Source organism: Euprymna scolopes, chromosome 12, assembly GCF_053919585.1.
Source record: "Euprymna scolopes isolate OS-2025 chromosome 12, ASM5391958v1, whole genome shotgun sequence".
In the NCBI taxonomy this organism is placed as follows: domain Eukaryota; kingdom Metazoa; phylum Mollusca; class Cephalopoda; order Sepiida; family Sepiolidae; genus Euprymna; species Euprymna scolopes.
Window position 1 is genome coordinate 68,062,540 of NC_136493.1, and position 16,594 is coordinate 68,079,133.

Consider the following 16,594-nt stretch of genomic DNA (forward strand, 5'->3'; position numbering starts at 1 on the left):
TTCTTGACTCTTGTCAGCCCATCTGCTTTATTTTTTTGTGACGGAACTAAGGTAATAGTTACCTTTAGTTCGAATTCTCGAACCAAGTCTCCCAGCGCTCCAAGTCTACGCTTAATAAGCATCTCCGCTGCTCCTTTTGTTTTGATCCACTTATCACCAGACAGCTCCGATTTAATCCACGACACCACTGTAGCCCCCATTTTAGAGCCAGATTGATGCCTTTCATCACAGCATCGAGTTCCGCAACATTGATATGGGCGCTATCATCCTTTTTGCGTAGCCAAGCAGCATCTTCAACAGACACTTCTCCTATTTCCAATAATACCCCTAATGCTACACTGCTAGCATCAGTCCATATCACCCCTTCATGGCCCTCCTTTACATGCAATTCTCCTCTTACAGGGTCCAATTTTTTTCACTTCTGCAATGACTTCTTGTATCATGAGAAGCACTTTCAACTACATCTTCCCAACTGTCTGTCCCAGTCTGCCTTTTAATAAAACTGCATGCAGTTCGCAGCCATTCAACTATTGGGTAGTGGCCAACCAGCTTTCCACATATAGAGAAAAGCTCTCTCTTGGCTAGGTCAACCTTGGCTTCAGGGATCTCATTTCCTCGCCCAAACATCAATTTTCCTGCCTTATTGTTCTGTAGTCGAAATCCCAAAGCCATTCCGTTTTCCAGTGACTCAGGCAGTTTTGTCGTCAGTCCATATGCTTTGATATGCTCTCTCACCCTTTCTGTAGTCACCTCTGTTTCGTCCACTAGTACATCGTCGATGTAAGAGCAGGTGCCTCTCTTCACTGCATCGTCTTTGGCCAACACTGTCTTAAGAACTGCCGTCATTATCTTTGGTGCGGAGTTCAGACCAAATCCTAATCTGGTCAGACAATAAACTTGACCTTTGTACTCTACCAATTGATACTTCCACAATTTCTCATCCACATGAAGTTGGAGGTAGGCTGACTTCAGGTCCACAATTTTAGTTGCCTGCTTCATCCTTCTCCATTTCCTTACGACTTCTTCACACATGTCAATTCCGTCCTTTGTGTGACAAGCGACAAACTTGTTCAGCTCACGGAAATCTAACACTGGCCTAACTTTCCTCTTAATAGGTTGGACCACAGCCATGAGTGGCAAAATTCCTTCAACTTTCCCTGACCACGGCATTAATATTCCTTCATCTATCCATCTCTCAACTTCTTTTTCAAACTGCGGCTCCGCAGCTCCTTTCAGTGTGCTTTTGTAGCAGCTGACCTGATTCGTCAATACAGGTGGCTCCGCGGTCCATCGCCATTCTACCATCCATTTTTCGCCATCGAAGCAGGCTCGAAAGTCATCATCCTCAATCAGACACGGTCGGGGTTTCGATGGTTGGTTGGTATCACCCCTGGTTACACTTCCTGTTACTCCCGGTGCACTCTGATTGCCAAACTTCACCTGGCCTTTAGCAATAATAGCTCCTCCCAGTCGGTCTATCGCGTCCAGGCCCAGCACCACATCAATTCCTGAAATCAGTCTATCCAGCACGATCACTCTTAGCCGCAATGGCATATTCCTTACTACAATCTCCGCATCGGCCTCTCCACAGCATTCCACTTCTCTGCCATCCACTGCTCTAACGTTGCTGGTTCCATTCCAAGAGTTGGCGACGCTCGTAGTAATGAGTGTTGTTGTACATCCAGTATCAACAAGAGCTCTAGCCCTCTTTCCATTGATGGTGATCACTAACTGTGGCAACAAACTCTCATACGCCTGTTCAGTATAAAAGGGGTGACTACTGGCGCAATAGCACCCCTTTACTCGTTTCCTGCTAGTGTGCCCTACTTGGCCACACCGAAAACAGATAATGTCTGGCCGTGGCTCCCTACAGTCTCTCATCAGGTGTGGTCCTTGACATCAAAAGCATTTACTGATAAATCCACGGCCTTGCTTCATCACTGGTCGCTCCTTTCTGCTTGCCACAGCAGCCGCGACTGCCCCCAGCTCACCAGGCTGTTTCGCCAAAACTTTAGCATGTCTTAGAATCTCCTCCACCTCCATGATTTTAATATCAGTAAGTCGTTGCAGTTCCATGGAGATGCGATCAAGGAAACCAGCTACAAAAAGTTAACAAGAAAGGAAGAGGTAGTAATGACCAGGCTGCAAATAGGTCACACTCACATCACCCACTCACATCTACTAAAAGGGGAGGAGACACCAAACTATATAACATGTCAAGAACCCTACACAATACACCATATACTGACAAACTGCATTGACCTTGAACAAACCCGAACAAAGTATTACCAAGAAAACAATCTAAAAACAATATTAAACAAGATTGATCCCCCAAAAATTATCAATTTTCTGAGAGAGATTAAAATATACTCTAAAATATAAGGAAAGACCCCCCCCCCCCCCAAAAAAAAACTTAAGAAGAACAAACCAATATATAACACATCATAACTAACCTTTCGGCATTAAATGACCCCAAAGTGGTTGATATGCCGTAAAACAGAACAAACAAACAAACATACAAGGCATCTCTGGAAGCTCCGCTTGATCTGGTATGAAGAAAAGACCTATTGTCTGACTAGATTGAGGTTCAGGTTAAATGATGTTGGCCCAAAAATCATGGCAAAAATTTTAAAAACTGTGTTCAATAAAGAGGATCTCATCTGGAAGAACACAGATTCATATATAGATGATATTTTGGTTAATAAAACAGTGGAATTTGTGAACTGTTTTCTGTCTGTGGAAAACTAAGCGGCCACTACTCAATATCTGGAGGACTTAGAACGACCTGCAGCTATTTAAAAAGAAGAGCAGAAGGAATTGGTTGGGAAGATATGGTGGATAGCGAGACGGTTGGCATGTTACAAGAAGTTGTGAAAGAGGTTCTACAAAGAGACCCGATTCAAGGGAGATGGCTTGTTCCCAAATTGGTGTATGTGTTGAAATTGATGGTGTGATAGTCAAAGACACAGCAGGTTAAGAAAGAAATGTAATAATAATCACATCAACGTTGCTGAGCTAGAAGCTATGATAAAGAGTGTGAACTTTGAATTGAATTGCTGTCTGAACTGATTCGGTTACTGTTCGTAGCTGGATTAATTTTATTATAACTGATAAGAAAAGAATTCAAACAAAAGTATCAGTAGAATAAATTATTCTATAATGTTTAGGGATTGTAAGAGAAATGATTGATGAGTTCAACTTAAAGTTAAGTGTAACGTTTATGCCCTCTAGCAAAAATAAGGTCAACATACTGACCAAAGTTGGTTTAAACCAAAGAGAACAATTACAAGAGTGTCAAACATGATAAAGTGAAGGAATTGCATGAGTTACACCATGTAAGAGTAGAAAGAACATTTTATCTAGTGCGGAAGGTCTCCTCGGAGATGGTGAAGGATAGTAAAAAACTGTGATCAATGTCAGATGATCAATCCACCACCAGGAGAGATTCAAGTGGCTACCTATTGGATGTAGTTATCTATTGACGTCACACGCTATAAATGAGGAGTATACCTATTTATGATTAATTGTGGCTCAGGGATATTTGTCATTTGGAGAGAGATTCAAGCAGAAACATTGGACATCATTGCAAGAAAATTAGAAAATTCTCTTGCAATTCTTTTTGGTGTTCAATTCAATTACAATTCTCTTTGGTGTTTAATTCAATTGCAATTCTCTTTGGTGTTTAATTCAATTGCAATTCTCTTTGGTGTTTAATTCAATTGCAATTCTCTTTGGTGTTCAATTCAATTGCAATTCTCTTTGGTGTTCAATTCAATTACAATTCTCTTTGGTGTTCAATTCAATTGCAATTCTCTTTGGTGTTTAATTCAATTGCAATTCTCTTTGGTGTTCAATTCAATTGCAATTCTCTTTGGTGTTCAATTCAATTGCAAAATTGAGCATAGATCCGTCGAAGAGGTGCTGATGGACAATTGGACAGCATTTCATTAGGAGATATTTAGGAGGATGGTGGATATGTGGAATATCAGTGTTATAGCGTAGCTTATCAGCTGAGTGGAAATGGTATTGTAGAACAGAACCAAAGAAATATAAAAGCCATTGCTGAGAGAGAGAGAGGGAATATCACCTGCAGAAACAGTGTTTTGGTGCAATATGATGCCTAAATCTGGGTTGCTTCAGGAAACAGTACTGCATAAGATGATCTTTAAGAACTAATTGTGACACCCTAAAGTTAGTGTTTGCCAAAGAATCTGATAAGCCAGAATCTATACAAGTTAGAGAGGAGATGTGAGTTAGAACGCTTGGAACCCGCTGAACAATAAAATGGATAAAAGGTATGGTTACTTGGACACAGTCACATAACAGTATCGAGGTGGACGGTGTACCAAGACATCTTCTTGACATTAGATTGATTGGAGGAGATCCAGAGAATGATGGAGCAACAGGAAGCCAAACAAGAAACACTGCAATGATTCCAAAGAGATCAACGTCTACCAAGATGGTTGGATGACTACTTAACCTGAGTAATCCAAGAATCCAAGAGGGGGGCATGTGATTAAATGCCTTAAAAATTTGGTACAAACCTGTTTTCTCAGCAGCCATAGTGTCCGATGAAAACAAAAAAAAAAAATGTAGAAAAAAGAATGTTTGCTGTTTCACTTTATATGCTGGCGATCTTGTCAACTCATATGCAAATGAGATGCTTCCAGTTTAAATATAAAAAAAACCCTGATTTTTCAGAGACAAGGGTTTATTGTGGAGTTGGATGTTAGAATAACAAATCTTGACAGCAGTGTTTCGCATTTAACCCCAGAAATTGTTAGTTAGAAGTTCGGCATTGATCATTTAACCTGAAATAAAAATAAAAAACAGTATTTGAAGATCACCAACACCAAAATTTATTTATACTCATTTTAGTAAAACTATATAACTCAATTATGCTATATTCTAAAAGAATTTAAAAAAAAATCCCTTCTACATAACTTCTTTTTAAATTTCTCTATCGGGTAGCAATCTAAAGAATATTCACGTGGCAAAGATGTGAATATTATTTAATATTTCTTGGACCTTCTTTTTGTAAATTAAGAAATAAGTAATAATATACTTCAGAAATATGTTTCAAATTTTATTGAATATTAAAAAGTTATAACTCACAAAAAAATATTTTGAATCAAAATATTTGAAACTCATGACAATTTTTAAGAAGATTATTTTTAGGATTTCAAATTCTCTCTTTTATTGGTTTTCTCCTTTATATTTAATAACAGCATTTGCTGAAATGATATTCCTTAACTTTCATCTGGATTCATGGAAGGAGTTTCAGCTTCTCTTGCTTCTTCTTCATCATTTGGTTCATCTACTGCAATTTGAACTGGTTCTGCTTCTGGTTCGGTTTCGACTTTTGGTGAATTACTCTTGTAATATTCTTTCAGTTTTAAGATTTCAGATGGATCAGTTTTGTAGTCAAATGGTGTTTTCATCAGCTGAAATAAAAATGTTCCATATATAAGTATTAAAAATGTATTAAATGTTCCATATATAAGTATTAAAACTAGCCAAGATATCTCTCTCTCTCTCTATGTATATATATATATATACATCCTTGCGTTATGTTTTTCCAAAGTTTCAATCATACATAGCCGAGTAGAAGATTGACAATTATATTAATCTTTTCATCAGCACACTATCTCTATATAAATATGATACAATATTAAATTCATGATCTTTGATAGTAATTCGTATCACCTATCAAGTTCACCTATCCTATTGAATAAGGCATTTCTTACGACTAGAAAAATATCAGACATTACACCAACTTAAATTTAATATTGCTAGATAAGAGATATAATTTGATAATAAATACAAAGCCAGCAATAATATAGCAAACATTTTAATATGGTAATTGATTCCACAGACTTGGCTGAATTATAACTAAATGAGATACACTATGCCAGGCACTTGAAGGAGCCTTATACAGAAACGACCCACTGTTTATAGTAAGAGAAAATTACATGAACTTTTCAAACAATGCATATTGAAATAATGATATCAATCAAAAGGTAATTTCCTTAATCCTAACCCAACATAACTTTTGGACCGTTCCATAAACAAAGGAATAATGGATAAATCTTCAGTGCGTTGAAATCGAAAATGACATAAAAATAGACAGCAAACTCGTGCACAAGAATTGATTGAAAAAAGGACACAGTCAAAACCGGTTGCATTAAATCCAAAGATGGTGACATTCTCATGGAAAAAGAAAATATTTTTGAACCGATGGTCTGAATATATAGAGGAGTTGTACCACAATGAGAAAGAGATCCACCACCCGAAATACAAAGAAGTGATGAAGGTCTTGTGATACTCCAAGATGAAGTATACAGTGCTTTCAGAAAAATGAAAAGAGGGAAAGCACCAGCATCTGACAACTTTCCAATCGAGCTGATTACTGCTCTTGATGAGGACTCAAAGTGGTCAGAAACTGATCAACAGTTTATATGAAACAGGTACTATTTCAGAGGATATTAAAAAGTCAATTTACATTGCTGTCCCTAAGAAACTAGGTACAACAGACTGTGAAAAACATCATACAATCAGCCTAATGAATCACATGACTAAGGTTCTTCTGTGTGTGCTCATGAACAGAATAAGGAATAAGTTTCTGCTAAAAGTATCTGATGTACAATTTGGTTTCATGGACGATAAGGGTACATGAAATGCAATTTTCGTCTTGAAAACCCTCTTAGAAAGATCCATACTTGTGCTTTATAGACTACTCAAAGGTGTTTGACAAGGTACGACACACAGATTCTACTGTACACTCTTTAACCCTTATCCTTGAGTGGCCTCTTGGCCTTGATAAGTGGTGATGCCTATATAAAAAAAAAACCCTGACAGAATGGTTAATTGTAGGTATACACCGTTTCATACCCTCGAAAAAATTCCATAAAAAACCTAACAGCCAGCTGTGTTCTCTCTGGAATGTGCTGCTGCCATTAGGCATAGAAATCACTTTTTCCATTGCTTCCAATGTAATAGATGTACTGAGACTAAAGCCGCTTTCAGAACTGCCAGTAACCACTGTAAAAAAGTAATAAAGAATGCAAGAGAGTTGTATGCTCAGTCCGTCAAGTCCAAAGTAGCTGAGCAGCGGCTTGGTTCCTACCAGTTTTGGCAAATAGCAAACAGAATCCTGAACAGAAGCATGTGCTCTATCCCAACTCCCATAAATGGACCTGAGGTAATCTCGTCAGCATCAGACAAAGCCAAACTCTTTGCCAAGAACTTTGCAGCTAATTCTAACCTTTGCGACCAAGGCTGCCAACCTCCAATATTTCCTCCTGTATCAGAAAACATGCTATGTAATATACAAATATCTGTATGTGATGTTGCCAAGCTAATCAAAAACCTTGATTCCAGTAAAGCAACCGGCCCTGACGGTATTCCAATTATAGTACTCAAAAGACTTTAACTAGAACTTGCATCCATCCTTACAAAGCTGTTTAAACATTGTCTTAAGGAGAATTGCTTCCTGTCGCCCTGGAAAATCTCATCAATATGCCCCGTATTTAAGAATTCAGGTGATCGCTCATCTCCCTCACAGTACAGGCCAATAAGTCTCCTGTGTGTCATGAGTAAGTTGCTGGAATCTGTGTTAAATAGAGAAATAGTCAACCATCTAAGCAAAAATAACCTTAGTGACACCCAATATGATTTCCGTCCTGCTAGATCTACAGCAGATGTGCTTACAGTTATATCTCATAGGATTAGCGAATCTCTTGATGGAGGCTACCTTTCTAGGGCAATTGCTCTTGACATATCAAAAGCCTTTGATAGAGTATGGCATAAAGGTTTACTTCACAAGATCTCCAGCTACGGTATAGCTGGGAATGTCTTCTCAATTATTGAATCATTTCTCTCTGATAGGCTCATAAGAGTAGTGATTGATGGGCAGAAATCAGAAGCTCTTAGTATTAATGCTGGAGTCCCTCAGGGGTCCATCCTGGGCCCAACTCTCTTCCTGATCTATATTAATGATCTTCCAAATCACATCCTTACATCATTCGTAGGCATTTATGCTGATGACACTACTATCTATGGTAGCACATCTAAGACCATAAACAACCAAGTTCTCTCTGATTCTCTCTCCTCTGATCTTGAGCCAGTGGTACAATGGGGAAAGAGGTGGCTTGTTAGTTACTTTTAATGCATCTAAAACCAAGCTTTTATCTTTACATCATCAACGCTCAGATCACTATCTGGCATCAATTGAAATGAATGGCTCTCGTCTTGGGGAGGCATCATGTTTTGACAAACTTCTGGGTTTGACCTTTACTTCTGATCTTAAATGGAACACATACATTAAATCCGTTGCCAAGGCCGCTGGAAAAATGGTGGGATCCTTCTATTGATCCAGTAGATATCTCACTGCTGATGCAATTCTCTATCTATATAAGAGCCAGGTACGTCCAAGGATGGAGTACTGTTGCCACATCTGAGCAGGAGCTGCTAGAAAGAATTTATCCTACCTTGATAGATTTCAAAATAGATTCGTAGCCTTGTGGAGGATGTCCTTTCCTCTTCCCTGCAACCTCTTTCTCACAGAAGAAATATTGCGAGTTTGTCTCTGCTTTATCATTATTTTCATGGCAAGTGCTTGGCTGAGCTCCATTCTATGGTCCCCCCTCGCCAAACTTTCACAAGAAACACCCGTCTAGCAGAAAACACTATCACTAATTTCCCCCACTCTTTATCTGTGCCTAAACCTAAACGTAGATTCCATGAGCAAAGCTTCTTTCTTAGAACTTTTTTTATTTTACACAATGATCACCACTTATCAAGGCCCAGAAGCCACTCAGGGATAAGAGTTATTGCAAGTACATTACGTTGGTGTGGAGATTTGATGAAGTGTTTACTTAAGGGGGCGATTCATTAGGAATTTGTTAATGTTGAACTTGAAGACATCCAAGTTGTAGTCCAGTGTGAAGCAGGCAGACGGAACAGAGTTCCACAGGCATGCAGTTCTAAGAAAGAAGCTTTGTTGATAGAATCCACGTTTTGATTTAGGCACAGATAAAGAGTGGGGGAAATTTTTCACAGTGGATTCAGCTAGACGGGTGTTTTTCGTGAAAGATTGGCGAGGGGGGACCAGAGATTTGAGTTCAGACGAGCACCTGCCATGGAAATAACGATAAAACAAGGATATGCTCGCAACGTCTCTTCTGTGGGAGAAAGGTTGCAGGGTAGAGAAAAGGGCATCCCCCACTAAGCCACAAAGTCTATTTTGTACTCTGTCAAGGCAGGATAGGCTGTTTTTAGCAGCTCCTGCCCAGATATGGCAGCAGTATTCCATCCTTGGACATACTTGGCTTTTATATAGATAGAGAATTGCATCAGTAGTGAGATATCTTCTGGAGCGGTAGAAGGATCCCACCATCTTTCCAGCGACCTTGGCAACAGACTTGATGTACGTGTTCCATTTCAGATCAGGAGTAAAGGTCAAACCCAGAAGCTTGTCAAAACACGGGGCCTCACCCAGATGAGAGCCATCCATCCCAATTGATGCCAGAGGGGGATCAGAGCGTTGATGATTTAAGGATAGGAGTTTGGTTTTGGATGCATTAAAGGTAACCAGCCACGTCTTCCCCCACTGAACCACGCGCTCGAGATCAGAGTAGAGAGAATCAGAGAGAACTTTGTCATTTACAGCCTTTGATGTGTTGCCGTAGATGGTCGTGTCATCAGCATAGATGTCAATGAATGATTTAAGTATGTGTTTAGGGAGGTCATTGATGTAGATCAGGAAGAGAGTTGGACCCAGGATGGACCCCTGAGGGACTCCAGCATTTATATTGCAGGCCTCCGATTTTTGTCCATCGACCACTACTCTTATGAGTCTATCGGAGAGAAATGATTAATAATGATTGAGAAAATATTTCCAGTTATACCGTAGCTGGAAATCTTATGCCATACCTTATCGAAGGCCTTTGATATGTCAAGAGCAATTGCCCTAGAAAAGAAACCTTTGTCAAGAGATTCACTAATCCTGTGAGATATAACCGTCAGCACATCTGCGGTAGATCTTGCAGAGCGGAAACCATATTGTGTGTCACTAAGAAGGTTGTTTCTGCTGAGGTGGTTGATTATTTCTCTATTTAATATGGATTCCAGCAACTTACTCATAACACACAGGAGACTTATTGGTCTGTACTGAGAAGGAAATGACTTATCACCTGAATTCTTAAATACAGGGCAAACTGATGAGGTCTTTCAGGGAGTCGGAAAGCACTTCTCCTTAAGGCAGCGCTTAAATAGTTTTGTAAGTATGGGAGCGAGTTCTGGTTGAAGCTTTTTTAACACTATAATTAGGATGCCATTAGGGCCAGTTGCTTTACTGGAATCAAGGTTCTTGATTAGCTTGGCGACCTCATGCATGGATATTTGTATGTTACCTAGCTTGTTCTGTGTTATAGGAGGAAATATGGGGAGTTGATGGCCTTCGTCGCATAGGGTAGAATTAGCTGCAAAGTTCTTTGCAAATAGTTTGGCCTTATCTGACGCAGACGAGATGACCTCTGGTCCATTGATAATGGTTGGTATAGAACGTGCACTTCTGTTCAGGATCCTATTTGTTATTTGCCAAAACTGGTGGGAACCAAGCTGCTGACCTTGGATTTAACAGACTGGGCATATAGCTCTCTTGCATTTTTTATTACTCTTTTACAGTGGTTGCTGGCAGTCCTGAAAGCAGCTTTAGTCTCAGTGCATCTATTACGTTGGTAGCTATGAAAAAAGTGATTTCTGTGCGCGATAGCAGCAGCACATTCTGGGGAGAACCATGGCTGGCTGTTAGGTTTTTGTTGGAATTTTTTAGATGGTATGAATTGGTCTATGCCTACAATTAACCATTCGGTCAGATCTGATACTATAGAGGACACTTCCTTTTTAAACATGGAGTGCAGAGGTAAATCAGATATGAATGTACGGAAGCTATCCCAGTCAGCCATAGAGTATCGGTATACAGTACGGTGGAGGGGTACGTCTGGAGACTTATTACATTTCGCTTTTATCTTAACTGATACGACGAAGTGGTCGGAGGATCCTAGAGGAGAATGAACGGAACATGAACATAGCTCAGGGGAAGTTGAGAGAAAAAGGTCTAGAAGGCTTGCATATTGACCGGGTGTATCGAGCACATGGGTGGGTTCACGAACAATCTGAGTGAGGTCATAAGCAATGGCAAAATCATGACAAAACCTCCCCCCCCCATCGTCTGTCTTATTTGAATGGGTCAGCTATTCCACGTTATGGACGTTGAAGTCACCACAGATGTGGATGTTAACCGAGGGATGTGCAGACAGTATGTGGTCTATTTTCTCAGATATGCTCTTAAAGATAGTAACTCCGCTGTTGTGGGGCCGATAGAGGGCAAATATAAATGCAGTGGTGTTAGCAAGTGCAACCCTGAAGCACATATAGGGTAAATTAGGATCTTCTCTAGAGATATCCCTGCCACACGGGAAGCCATCTTTAATGTAGGCACATATTCCATGCCCATGGCGATTTTGGGGGTCAGATTTAGCTGTTAAGTTAGAGTATCCGTTAATTATGAACTCATCTAGGGAAGTGGTCGGCCCTATTCCAGTTTCACTTAGAAATAATATGTTCGGTTTCGTCTCCTGTAATTGGGTTTCAACCTCTGGAAGGTTGGAACGTAGACCCCTGATGTTGGAGAAGGAGTCCTGCTAGTAGGGGTCTACGTTGGAAGATGGGGTTCTAGGTTTATTCGAGTTTTTATTCTGGAGATATTTCATGTTGAGGTTTTGGGATTTGTGGAATAGGTCGGCATACTTGGTTAGAGCAGTACAGAGAGGGAAAGTAAGAGAGAAAAAGACAGGAAAAAATTTTTTTTTGTAGCACATAAAAAGGTAAAGCCGTAACAATTACCCACTAGTATGGCATCGAGAGACCCCACCAGAGACTACTGCATGGTCCAGATCCACTCACCAAATGGCAATACAGCAGTCCCAGTACTTTGCGCCTGCTGATAGGACAGCCTCCTTAGTGGTTAATCCAAGGTTCGGGTCCCTGACTATCAGGCGGATAACGTCAGCCCAGACAAAACGTTTACACCCTTACTAGTGACATGGCCACAAGGACAGACAGAGACAGAAAAATTTCCGACATCTCAGACTACTGTTCACCAAGTACTACCAACCTTTAAGCAGCTTTTTCTCCACCCTCTGTCAGAAAAATCATTCATTGAATGAGGACTGAGGGACAAAAAAGGAGAAGAACTGCACGCCTATGGAATTATCTTCTGTTTTTCTGCTTTCCAGCTGACTACAATATGGTTGTCTTCAAGTCTAACGTAAACAAGTTTTTGATGAGCCGTTCCATATAAGTTAACAAATTTACCGAATCTCCATTACTAATGGTTACTATATTGTCCATTTTCTACTGTACACTCTTTAACCCCTGTCCTCGAGTGGCCTCTTGGCCTTGATAAGTGGTGATGTCTTTATAAAAAAAATAATATAATAAAACTACAAAAAATTATATATACATAGAATTATAAAATCACCTATTTATAAAAATGATTCAACTGTAACTAAATGTATATTGTTATACTTAAACTCTTTTATTTGATATTTAAGTAATATACACCAAAGATGTCAATTCTGTCATAAAATTCCCAAAATTTTTATGAACTAACTGTTGAAATATGCACAAATTGACATGCAAACATATTCACACATAAACCTTCCATCGCAATATATATACATAGGTATACATAGGCCCCTATAAAATAATCAATGATTATTTAATTTTTTGAGAGAATTTTAAAAATCATGTTGTTTTCATTGTTTACCTTAAAATATATAGAAATAATATTGGGTACATTTTTCCTGTTTTTAGCTTTTTGAGGAATTTTTGGAAAATTCACCGGTTTTACAGAAAAAACAAAAGAAAAAATATGTGATGTACATATGTACATGGGGGTGTGTTCGTTACAACTCTACTTTCAACCGAGTCGTTGTTTGTTTCGTTCACCACACTCTTTTCTTCTACCTCTTCTTTTACACACGTCCGTTTGTTTTCGTAACTCAAACTCGTCTCTCGTCCCACTCTCCTCTTCTCGTTATTTATGGAATCAGCGTACGAGATTCTCCGAGATTTCTCGAGATTCCACAAGACTTTTTTCCACATAAACGCATGCGGGCGCCATCTTGATTCTTAGTAGCCACTTTCTCCACACTCCCCCCTGATCTCATGATCACAGAGACGACAGGGGGGTAGTGATCGCCGCCGTTGGGTGCTTCTACGAAGGGGGACAGTGCTGCTCTCGTCTTCCCGTGCGCTCTCATCCACCGCCTGATGGTCGGGGAAGGCTTCATCTCCGTGGAGGTTACTGATATCAGAGTCACTGCTTGATAGGGATGGTGCAAACCAAAGCGATGGCCCACTCTTCTCAGTCAGAATCACTCTCATCGTTCACTGGAGGTGGTACATGTGTCGCCGGCCGTAGGTCCCTAACGTGACGGGGTACGCCATCAACCTGTACACACTGCTGACTCACCACATCGGTCACTGTGCCTCGCTTATACTTGTCAGTACATCGGTTTCCTGGCGGCTTCACCCAGACAGCATCCCCTTTGGCATATCGATTCCGTTCTATCTCAGTGGCCACAGTTGTATCGGGGTGGATTCCTTTTTCTCGGACACGGTACTGATAGATTGCGTTTGCAGGCGCCGTTCCTGGAGAGATGCCATCCTTTGGCATGAGATTATACCAGTACACAGCTTCTGTGATGGTGCACTGCTTCCTGGCTGCAATTGTTTTGATGCTGCGATGGCTTCTCTCAGCTATACCATTGCCAGAAGGCACATAAGCGCATCTAAGCTGCAGCCGCACACCCCATTCTTGTAAGAACTGCCTCATCTGATGGCTGCAAAAGGCTGGGTCGTTGTCCGTCAGCACTTCATCGGGTGCACCTCTTTCACAGAACACGGATGACAGCTGGCGAATAATGTTGCAAGAGTCCTGGCGCCCGAGGAGTCTCCAGACTGCGAAATGTGTAGGCCCACAATCGATGAGAGTAAGGAAGTGGTTGCCACCGTAGTGTGTGATGTCCATGCCCACTCTCTGCCACTTACCACTCACTCCTAACTCCCCTTTCTTCCATTGTGCTGGAGCTGGGTCGATGGATTGGCAGGCCTCGCAACTTTCCACCACTCTTCGGATATCTTTTTTTCCTACTCCTGGATCAATCATCTTGACAAAGTACAGTGTCCGCTTGATGCCAGGATGTCCACACTGTCGATGAATGTCCATGATGTGTGCTGCATCCACATTACACACAGCTGCTGCACATATGTTTTGCAGATTATCAGCATCTCTCCGAGCACCAGCCAGAAGCCATCGTTGAGGGACTCTTGTCAAAGCATCTGCTCTGTTGAGCGCAGACCTGATCAACATTACGTCCACAGTCAGGTCGTACTCTGTGATGGTGTCGACCAAGGTGGCAAGCCATCTTTGAATTAACATCTCACTCGATGCTCGTGTCATCAGCCGTGCTCTTCCACTTAATGCATCGGTTATCCACTGATGAGTGCATGCCGAGTCAGTCATGATATGTAGAACCTTGGCGTGCCATTGAAGCGCCAAGTTAACGCCCTTCAATGTGGCATCAAGTTCGGCCAGGTTTATGTGCCTCGAATCATTCTCTGGCCGAAGCCAACAGGCATCTTCAATAATGGAATCATTAACTGCAAGGGCAACTCCAAGGGCCAGTGAACTAGCATCCACCCAGACCGTGAACTCATTCCCGCTGATGCACCACTTTCCCTGAACGGGGTCATCACTGGTCACTCTGGACACAGTCTCTGTCAACATGCTCCTTAGGGTGACATCGTGTACTGCATCGTCCCATCCCGACGACACAGCTGTTGCACGTCTCTTTATGGCTGCCACGGCCATCCTGAGCCAACCGCACACAGGGAAATGGCCTACCATCTTTCCACAAAGCGAAAACACTGTTCGTCGAGTGATGTTTGATGGGACCTTGGGAACGTGACTTCCTCTTCTCCAGCAAAGTCCCTCCTTGCTATTGCGCACGTGCAGGCCGAGAACTTTTGCTCCATCGCACAGACGCTCTGGTTCTTTACATGTCAGTCCAAAGCTTTCAAAGTGCATTCTAACCGATTGCGCTGACATGAGGTTCTCATTGACGAATATATCATCGATGTATGAGGATGTTGCCTGTTGCACTGCCTCATCTTGCTGCCGGATAGCATGCATGATTGCTGTCATAATGCCCGGGGCCACATTTAGACCGAATCCTAGCCTGGTTAGACAATATCGGGTTCCTCTAATTTCCACAGTCATGGCCACAATTTCTTCTCAATGCGTATTTGCAGATAGGCCCTGCGTAGGTCCAGAGTTGCCACGTTCGATCCCTGCTGTCGCCACTCCCTTAATTTGAGTGCACACACATCAGCCCTTGCTGTATATGGGTCGACATGCTCATTGAGCTCACGGTAGTCTAGGACGGGGCGGACCTTTTGTTTGGTCTCTTGTACGACGGCCATCAAGGGAATCAGCCCTCGCGGGGGGCCAAGCTCATCCTCTGGGTATCGAAGAAGCCAGCCATTGTCGATCCACGTTTGCAGTTCTTCTTCATACTGTTCCCTTAGCCACATGGGTGGTGGATATTCCGATTACCGGTTTCGCAAGGATATTGGTGGCTGATCGTTTGACCACTTCCAAGATGCCGTCCATGCATTGGTGTTTCTATCATACTCTGCATGAAAGTCAGGCTCGTCGAGAGTTATGGCAGCACAAACATGTTCCTCACATTGGGAGAACTGTACCTTGTTGGTTCTGTCCACGGTAATTCCACCCAGTTGTGTAATCAAGTCCATACCCAGGAGTAGGTCGTACCCAAGAAGCTCTCCCTCCATCATCAGAGCTCGCACGGCTACTGCAGGCCCATCGTTGATGCTTGCGCGGATAATGCTCACCCCACAAGAGGCTAGTGAACCTCCACCTACAGTTAGTACCGGAATTCTCTCTGCTTTCCAAGTGGCACAGCATATCTTGCTTACGAGAGTCTGGGTGCACCCAGTGTCCACAAGCGCGAGGCGCTCGCTTCCATTAATGTGTATGCTTACAGTGGGTAGCGCCCTGCTCAATGACGATCTGGGGAGAAGACTGGCGCTGTAGCTTCTTCCCCTTGCCCGTTTCCCGGACAGGTGCGGGACAGGTGTCCGCGTTTTTTGCACTTGTAGCACTGCGGCCCGTCAAGTTTCCGAGTTGGTTGACGTGACAAAAGACAATCACGGGCCAAATGGTTGGGTCCTCCACACTTATAGCAGGTTGTAGCTGCGCCCAGGTCCTGCAATCCAACCTGTGATGGTTGTACAGCTGCCATTTGGTCTATAGTGTTAGGGCTTTTCTTTAGTATTGCTCGTGCCCACGCCAATACTTCTGATATGTCCATCTCGTCCACTTGGGATGAGGCACGGAGCAGATCTTCTACACTCTTAGGTAATCCTGCAACAAAGGCACACACCAAGCCTTTGTCTGACATCCCTCCAAAGAGGACCGATAGCTTTTTTAGCTCAGCCAGAT

General features: G+C 41.9%; 2 protein-coding genes across 10 annotated transcripts in view; one reads left to right on the forward strand and one right to left on the reverse strand.

Moving 5' to 3' along the window:
• LOC145291314 (uncharacterized) overlaps positions 1 to 16,594 on the forward strand; it is a 464,874-nt gene that overhangs the window by 276,588 nt on the left and 171,692 nt on the right. The gene's annotated exons all lie outside the window — the stretch shown is intronic.
• Positions 5,074 to 16,594, reverse strand: part of LOC145291313 (uncharacterized) — a 176,833-nt gene continuing 165,312 nt past the window's right edge. For all 6 annotated transcript variants that reach the window (XM_080137044.1, XM_080137047.1, XM_080137043.1 and 3 more), the window contains one exon: positions 5,074 to 5,444. In XM_080137044.1, the coding sequence (XP_079993170.1) occupies positions 5,250 to 5,444 (195 nt within the window). In that variant the 3' untranslated portion in view covers positions 5,074 to 5,249. The remainder of the gene's footprint in view (positions 5,445 to 16,594) is intronic.